The following is a 9,696-nucleotide window of genomic DNA, read 5'->3' on the forward strand; positions in this document are numbered from 1 at the left end:
CACAGGTAAAGATGATCAATTATTCATATTTATTTGATAGATTTCATAGTATGATATTCTCGGATAAGGAGCAAACTCTTTACCTGAAAGGCATTTGAAAAAAAAAAATCTAGAAAAAAAGAGTTTCCTTCATTTAATAAACAAACAAACAAAAAGTTAGGAAGAAAAATCTGTTTGTTTTAATAAAAAGAACCCCAGAAACAGTGTCAGAAACACCCATGATATATATTTTTTCAATGCACAGTAGAAATTAATAAAAAGAATTACCTCTGAATGTAAAACATGACACATTATAGTTTAATCCCATACCTTTTCACTCTATTGATCAATCTCACATGTTTTAATCATAAATAGTTGAGTTATGCAACATATGATGATACTTAAAGGGACAGTTCAGCAAAATGAAAAACCTGTCACCATTCACTCATCCTCACAGTGATCCATACCAACTTGTCTTTATTTCTTTTGTGGAACACAAAGGGGAAGTCAGGAAGAATGTTAGGGACTGACATAACTTGTCATCTTTCAACGACATTGCATTATCCCCCCCCATACTATGAAATGTGAACTTTCATAGTATGGTGACTGAGCCTCTTAGTCCCTAACATTCTGCATAACTTCTCATTTTGTGTTCCAGAGAAGAAAATGAGTCGTGAAGTTTTGGAACAAAAGAAGGGAGAGTCAATGATGACAGAATTTTCACTTGGTGAACTAATACAATGAACACATTGCAATTTTAATAGTGGAATGCAAAGTATCCAGTGTTGTGAAATTCTGTTACAGGTCAACTTATAACAGAAACAGACATTTGAGACTGCTACAGTATGGGTAATCATTTGTTTAAATAAACTACCATACCCATAAATCTCAGTATTTCTGCATTATCGCCTAATCTCTTCCACAAGCACTTTCTGTGACGTTAAGCAACCTTTTTTTTTTTTTAGCAAATTATCAACGCATCGAACGTTGATTGAGCGACATCCTCCACGTGACTCACATAATCCAATCAGCGGTCACCTCGATGAATACATTTCCATCTAAAGGTGAGTTCTGAAAAAACGATGACGTGAAACGATGAAGTCTTGCTGTGTTGTCACCATCTGTTTACTTTGCACAGGAACAAAGTGCTTCAAAGCAAACATGATGAAATAAACAGACGAGGCAAGTTGCGAAAAACGGCAAGGCTACATTGCACAAGGGCTCCAGAACGGAAGATATCTCGATAACGTTTGCGAAACAAATTACAGCCAGAGGAAATAGAGCTATTATTTGTTCGTAAGTACTGTGAAGTTTCTGCGTGACCCGTGCTTCGTCCCGCTTATCATTTTAAATAACAACAAATGAACAGTTTCAGAAGTTGTGTTGATTTTCCACACTCTGCATATTGATGCTTATCTTTACATTTTGTTGTATGACTTTTTATAGTCGAAATGTCAGTGAACGTAGTATAATTTTAAACCCATATGTGTATTTACACGTGTCTCTTGTGTCTGACAGTAAGTACGCAATAGTTCTGAGTGTCCCTCTACTGCGCGAGGATGAACGTGGGCACGGCGCACAGTGAGGTCAATCCAAACACACGAGTGATGAACAGCAGGGGTATATGGCTCTCCTATGTGCTTGGCATCGGTCTCTTACACATCATATTGCTCAGCATACCCTTCGTCAGCGTGCCTGTGGTCTGGACCCTCACCAACCTCATCCACAACTTGGTAAGAGCTGCTAAATTACACGAGTCTATAAAGTGTATCCGTAGTGGTTGTTGTTTTGCTATATTACGTGATCCAACACAGTACCAAAATTGTTTATTGTTAAAAAAAGGTACCAAAATTATCCTTAAATCAAGCTCTGAAGTGTATTAACAATGACTATGAACTTCATTGGCCCAAAATATGCACAATTATTAACATGGCATATTGACTGAATAGGAACATTTCTATGGTTTCATGCAGTGATTCATTATACAGGACAATTATTGTGCTCAAACCGTGTTTGTCCTCACTGGAAGTGATCCTATTATATTTTTATATACTTTTATATTATATTTAATATAGTCTGTTGTATATTTTAAACTTTTTTGTAGTTTATTTATGGTTCGCCATTCATCAAATTAGACAAGCGTCTAAGTGACGGTTGAATTTGTGCCGTTTTTGCTTTGTACATCCAGCAAAAGTTATGGGAAGCATTTGTCCTCCTACAAGTTGGTTATTGGTATATGTTTTGCTTTCGTAAAGGCCTGTTCGGGATAACTATAAAGTTTTAATAAACTTTTGAATTCTGTTAGAATAGCCAAGTCCACAGCTATAATGAAAACGACACAGAGGAACACTATATTTGGAATCACTTTCATTTTTTTTTTCCTGCTAATGAATGATAAAAACATTGACAGCCAGTCAGAATCCACTTGACTATCAAGAGCAGGTAACATAACTAATTAATAAATAGAACATTACCATGCATTGATGTGAATGCTGAAATAGTTATTGTTATAGAAATCTTTATAATTATGAACAGGTGTTAACCACAGTAGAAACACTCCTGTAGTTAGTAACATTGTTATTTCCTGGTCCATAACAGATCTGTGACACATTTTGGCTCACAGTCTGCCATTGCAGAAAACCATTGCATTAGTGTCATAGTGTAAATGTAGCACATATGCTTTCTTAAGAGATTTTTAAGATGCAGAGGCTTAAAATAATAATTTGTTTTGTGACTGTCCCCAGCTGCAGAAACTCTGAAACGGCAAAAATTTTTCTTGCTGAATTTTGGTCCGTTCAGTTGCTGACTCCAGGTTCTGTAATTTCAGCCAATGTTGGACTAACAGAGCCATCCTGTATCGCCTTTCTTAGTCGTCCTGCTGCCAAAATGGTTCAGCTCTTGCTGTTGTCCTAAGAGTTTCACAACATCTGCTGAGAGAGCTTGGAGGAATTGTACCAAAGGTCATGATGTTCTGTGACTCTCTTTCTGCCACAGTGCATGTATATCTTCCTACACACGGTAAAAGGAACACCGTTTGAGACTCCGGACCAAGGCAAGGCCCGGCTTCTGACCCACTGGGAACAGATGGACTACGGGGTCCAGTTCACCGCCTCTCGAAAGTTTCTCACCATCACCCCTATTATACTGTAAGAGTGTTCGCCTTTGCTCTGTGCTGTTAGAAGCTTCATTCTGCCTGTCACGCTAATTTGTCCCTTTTGGTTGTGTTCTGCACACGCACTGGGAAGGCTTTCACAGCTTGCTCTGCATGACCATGAGCAAGAGGCAGTGATGCTGACTTCCTGTGGTGTCTGCTGGCAAGGAGAGCCGGATTTAGAAACAGTTAGTCAGTCAGTCAGATCATTTCTTCTCTCTCGTGCCGTCTTCTCTCATATTGTGGGGGTATATCTGTCGGTTACAGTGAGAGATGAGGAGGTTTGTCTTGATTTTACTTTCGTTCTTACTGGTAACGTGAAACAGGACCTTAAAAACCTTTTATTTTTATTTTAAAATATGCTTGCCTCTATTTTCAGGAAAAAATGTGACCCTGGACTACAAAACCAGTCATAAGGGTACATTTTTTAAAATTAAAATTTATATATCATAAGAAAGCTGAATAAATAAGCTTTTCATTGATGTATGGTTTGTTAAGATAGGACAATATTTGGCCGAGATACAACAATTCGAAAATCTGGAATCTGAGGGTGCAAAAAAATCAAAATATTGAGAAAATCGCCTTTAAAGTTGTCCAAATGAAGTTCTTAGCAATGCATATTACTAATCAAAAATTAAGTTTTGATATATTTACAGTAGGAAATTTACAAAATATCTTCATGGAACATGATATTTACTGGCATAAAAGAAAAATCAATAATTTTGACCCATACAATGTATTTTTGGCTATTGCTACAAATATACCTCAGCGACTTAAGACTGGTTTTGTGGTCCAGGGTCACAAATTGTGATGTTTTGTAAAACTTGATGTATTTCACCTATTTGATGTATTACAAAGTGACAAGATATTTTACCAAAAAAAAATTTAAGAAAAAATGTAGAGTGAGCCTTCCCTGCTGACAAAACCTGTTTAAACCAGCCTTGTTTGCTGGTCTCAGATGGTCTAGCTGGACTGCTGGTGTTTAGGTTAGTCTCTTAGCCTGACCAGCAAAAGTACTTCAAACCCCTCTAAAAACAGCCAACAGACCAGGCTGACCAGTCTGAGAGGGCAGCTGAGATCAGCAAATCATAAGACGTTGTTTTCAGCTGGGTTGATTATATCCTTTGAGAATTTGATGGTGAAAAGTGGGCATTACATAGTAGCAGTGTTGTTTTAGTATTATTTATACACTATTATTGTTACACGTTGGTGAGGTACAAACGCACGAGGACGAAGGAGATCAACAAAAAGGTATTTTAATGAGAAAATCCAGGAGACAGGCAAGTAAACCAACATCACATAGACGAGAACGGACTCTAAACTGAGAACAGAACACAACTAATAAAGGGAAGCTAATGACGATAATGATGACACACACCTGAACCAAATGAAACAATCAACCAGAGACAGAAACTAGGTCACAGGGGAACAGGCTAATGCCGAGTTCACACTGCACGATTTTCAAAGACGTCGCATCACTGTTGGTTTCACACTAAATGATTATCTGGGGTAGCATTCAGTTGTTGCTGTGTTCACACTGCACGATGGAACAACGACCGGAGGTTACACACTGCATGACTTTACAATAGGAAGAATCGCCGACAGCTCTGTCTGGTGCAGGGTTGACAGGTTTTCGCTACAAAACCCGCCCAATTACTACTCAAAAAAACTACTCAGCGATTCCCTCAGATCGCGACTTTGATAATTCACACTGCGTGATTGTCACTCGCGTGAACGAGCACCGATTTTTCTTCAATTTCGGGCATTTGTCGGCGAGTGAAAAATCGGGCTAAAATCGTGCAGTGTGAACTCGGCATAACTGAAAACAACAGACATGTGACAATTATGGTGTTTATTGATATTTCTAACTAGCTTTTTCCATATTTCCTATTCTGTTTCTCTTAATCTATTTAAGTAAACTCCAACTTCAATTTAAATTAGTTGCCAGTTTAAGTTTAATTGTTCCATCTAATAAAAAAGTATTTTTATACTATAAAAAAAGTAATAATAACAATAATGCACATCGATTGTTTTTGCAAACTAAACCCAGACAGGGTGATCAAGACCCTGACACGAAGCGGAGCGCTTTTGCATCACCCTGAAGGGGTTTATTTTGCAATAACAACCGTCTGGATGTACATTATCCTGCTTATTACATGGCTACTTGGCACATATGTAAATAATGAAATATTGATTTGAGTTATATTTTATTACTTCTTTAAATGCAAAGCTTCCTCAAAGAAACAGTTCCTAACAAACAGCTTTGAGCCTAGACAGAGTTCACTAATTACACTACTTTTCATCACAAAAATAAACTCGAGGACATAAAATGTTATTTGAGAAGAAAGTGTTTTAAAATCATATCGGTTTATTATCTTAAATCCCTTACAGCGTACAAAACAATAATTCTGGCAACAAGACAAACACTTCAACAATATTACTGAAGTTCGCAGGTTTCATTTTACAGTAAATCCAGTCAATAACAGGGGTTCAAGATGATAAGTTGCATTTGAATAAAACAAGAGTGCGCACTGGTGTAATATGAAAGACGTGAACGATGCGCCAGCCTTAATTACCTGGATGTTAAATACCTCAAGTTATCCATAGAGCCGTGTAATAACATCATCTAATAGCCTGTACTGATGTAAAAAGAATTTCAATACATATGTATATATTATATTATATTATATTATATTATATGTTATATTACATATAAACAGTTTTTTTCTTTAGAATAGCATGCACCATACTAGAAATGTTCATTAAGAAAGTAAATGTATCTGATTTTATATGGATTATAATCATCTTTTTATATGTATGAAAAGCATTCTGTTGCAGCATGAAGAAACCACATCCTGGGTTTCCATTAGATGCAGTCTTATGCTGTGCTTGCTTGAGCAACTTCTGTAGCCTCTGTATCTGTGCATCTCATGTTGCTATCTGAAATCTGACTTGATCTGTTCCTTCCCCTCTGCAGGTATTTCCTGACCAGTTTCTATACAAAGTATGACAGGGTCCACTTCATCATCAACACCATTTCCCTGCTCACTGTGCTTGTCCCCAAACTGCCTCAGTTCCACGGGGTCCGTCTCTTTGGAATTAATAAGTACTGACGAGGATTTGATCTTCAGCACAAGAGGATGTGTGGCCCCTTACTCTGTGGCAATAAAAAAGGGGGAAATTTAGGGCTTCATCAGATGCTCTGCTGCTTTGCGGTCAAAGTGGCCAAAAAATCTGCTATGGTATCACTTTTATTGATGTTTTTGGTATAACATTCAGTAGATACAAACACAATTGTAGAACCACCAGCAGAATGCAGCAAAAGAGGGTCTCTGTATATGTTAGGACCACCGTTATACTCTATTGAAATGGAGAGTGTTGGTTAACTGTGTTATGTACGTCATTTGGACCCATGTGTTAGATTTCAGAAATGCTACATTGATGCAGTGAATCAGATGGGTCAAAATAGGCTGGTTCATCTCTTCTTAACTGTTTTGGGGGCCTGAGTTAGCACGTCCCAATGTTCCCCACTCAAATGCTCAGCACTGGGGTGTTTAAAAAGAGAAAAAAGGTACTGTTTCTGAAGAAAGTGTACAAGGCTATTTTTAGCCAAAAGACTGGCTTCAATTCCATTGTTGGACAATGTCACCCTGTCCTGATAAAACTTTTGCCAGGTCCGTATTTCATGTTTTTAGATTTAAAACAAAACTAGTTGAATTTTATATATGCACAACCTGTTAAAATGTTTTAATCATGTGTTGGTTGCAGCGCTACATATCTAGTCTTTCACTCTTTTATAACATGCACTAATATTGAAGAACAAAAAGTTAGTTGCACGCATGGGAATTAAAAACCTGTAAGAGTGGCTTCAGATGGGGAGAACGGGTACAAGGGAATATTGAATTGGATCTTTTTTCCCCCCAAGAGAGCAGTCTAACTGTGCATATGACCTTTAGACCGCAATCTGTCTCGTTGGACACTTGTGTACAGCTACTGCACTTCATGTCCAGGTCTGAGTGAGGATAGATTAAATGTTTATATAGTTTGCTAAGGTGCAGAATATTTCTGTGAAGCATCATCAAAATGTGAATAAGATGTGTAAGTGCTTATCATTGTTTACGGCCAATCACAATGTTCACTTTTACTTTGTCGGTCTCACAAAGGCAGTAACTGAAACAGCCTTTTTATTTTATTTTTTTTAATTTAGCGATTTAAAGCAAACCTGTCTGTCACAGTACAGATCTACAGGTTTTAGTTTTGACCAAATATGTAGCTACTGCATTTTGCCTTTGTACAGCAGTATGGACTGATGCCAGGCCCTGCGATATGCATTTTGCATTTGACAGTACTATACTAAGCATAATTTATAATAATTAATAATTGTCTTAATTTTTGTACCAAAAAGTTATATTGGAATGATGTATGGTCTGTGACTAACCCTGCAGACATATTCCTAGTACTAAAGAAGTTGCTTTGAAAATGACATTGCTTGCCTTTATTGTCTAATACAGCATTTCACTGTCGTAGCAGTTTGTTATATTGGTGTGTGTCATGCTCAGTGTGGAGTTTGTTTTATTGCTGCCCTCTCTTCAATGGTATGGGTTACTGTCAGAGCAATTATGAAACCAGTAATCCGGCATCCGTGGAGCAATGCCTTATCTAGCAAATCAGTTGACCTTGATCTGTAATTGTTCTTATCTTAGTTTGCTTTGTAAGTCATATTCTGTGTTTTATCAACGTTTTGTGACAGATGCTTGTTTATTGTTGACATGATCAGTATTTGCAATAATACTTATTATTACAATGGTAGAAACCGTATTTTGCAAATACCTTTATTCATAATTGATTTGTTGACAGGGTACCATTCGCAATTCGCAAAAATTAATGCAACTGCAGATCAGCAATGTGACGGGGCTTATACGATGTGAAAATCATTTTTACTGTTGATCGTTCATTTAGAGCTCATTTGTTTATCAGCTGGGCTTCAGTTCTCATCATTTGTCTCTCGTTCGACTTGGCTAGCTAATGGGGCGTTCCCTGAAATACATTTTTGTTCCAGGCTGTATTAGTACATTTACACTGCTATTTAATTGTGTCTAATATTCTGTCACAGAGTTAATACTGCAAGCAGTGAATCTTTGTTTTGGGAACTGTAAGAACAAGAACTCCTGCTGTTGTGGTGTGGTGTGATCTGAAGTGTTGCGTGCTGTACTGTGCTGCATCTGGCCTTGTCAGCTGGCAGGATGCTGACTGATACCAGAGCCTTTCTTTCTCGTATAGTCAAGTATGTCTTTTAGGTGCAGCTTGGAAAGATTGTCAGTTGTGGTACTGTTCTGCCATCTCTTATTCGACAGTTTCTCCTGTTTACATTCACACAGTGATTGTGATTGACAGCAGCAGTGAAGAGACTCATCAGCAATTCACTAGCTGCGCGGCGGGATGCTGTGCAAGGTTAAACAGCAGGGATAATCTTATCCTGTGACTGATGAAGCGTATTCATCAGTTAATGTGAAACAATGCACAGTAATGAATGAATGAACTCTACCTGACATTTTACAATGAGCCAGATGAATAAAAACAGACATTTAGAGGGATAGTTCAGCCAAAAATAGAAATACTATCGCTTACCCACCCTCGTGTCATTCCAAAGCTGATTTTCTTTGTTGTTTGGAACACAAAATTATATTTTGAAGACCGTTTAAACTTTTCTGTATAATAAAGGCAACATTAGACCCCATTAACTTATTGTATGGTCAAGTGAGGAAAAAAAAAAGAAGGAATTTAAATATCTTATTTTCCATATATATATATATATATATATATATATATATATATATATATATATATATATATATACATACAGTGGGTACGGAAAGTATTCAGACCCCCTTAAATTTTTCACTCTTTGTTATATTGCAGTAAGTCATACAGGGTTGGAACGACTGAGGGTGAGTTTTTGGATGAACTATTCGTTGATCTATGGCTTCAACATAGATCATACCAGGAAAATCACATTTCAAAGATGATTTCATCTAGTTTAACAAATGAGAAAATGTACCTTAAAGACAGCAACAATATTAAGAAAGCACCACGCCAGTATTCCAGTGTGCAACGTGAGTCAGGGCTGTGCTCTTTGGGCTGTTACCCAAAGCCAGCAACTTTTTAAACATTGACTGGGTGAGAGTCGGTCAGAATGGTCGAGAGTGAGGCCTCATGTGTCAGTGTCAGCTCTCCATTACTAGCATCAGCCTGTGTAAGCTGTCTATCACCCTGTCAACACGGTTCGCCCCTCAGTGAGCAGATCCATTCCAAACATGAGGTGTTTCCTTCCTTCTACTCATATTTTATAGTGGTCTTTTCACTAGCATAATTTTGTATGACACTCCAGATGGTATGTTTTATTTTTGAATATTGTATGCTATGGTTTTGTGTTTATTGCATTACAATATCATCAGCCCTGAAAAGTGCACATGTAGCATATAAGGTTATATAGTGATATTTATTTTTGCACGAAAGGCTACAGGACCAAGTCACATTGATGCAGCACACAAAGCTGACTGTTCATC

At 37.4% G+C, this 9,696-nt stretch overlaps 1 protein-coding gene across 1 annotated transcript; it reads left to right on the forward strand.

The window, feature by feature from the left end:
* Positions 1–1,071: 1,071 nt before the first annotated feature.
* Positions 1,072–7,077, forward strand: LOC107556587 (ORM1-like protein 3). Its single transcript, XM_016239719.1, has 4 exons — positions 1,072–1,275; positions 1,498–1,712; positions 2,974–3,125; positions 6,108–7,077. The coding sequence occupies exons 2-4, from the start codon at positions 1,539–1,541 to the stop codon at positions 6,241–6,243; spliced, it is 462 nt and encodes a 153-aa protein (XP_016095205.1). The 5' UTR covers positions 1,072–1,275; positions 1,498–1,538; the 3' UTR covers positions 6,244–7,077.
* Positions 7,078–9,696: the final 2,619 nt, after the last annotated feature.

Source organism: Sinocyclocheilus grahami, unplaced genomic scaffold, assembly GCF_001515645.1.
Source record: "Sinocyclocheilus grahami isolate Dianchi unplaced genomic scaffold, SAMN03320097.WGS_v1.1 scaffold573.1, whole genome shotgun sequence".
NCBI classification, from domain to species: Eukaryota; Metazoa; Chordata; class Actinopteri; order Cypriniformes; family Cyprinidae; genus Sinocyclocheilus; species Sinocyclocheilus grahami.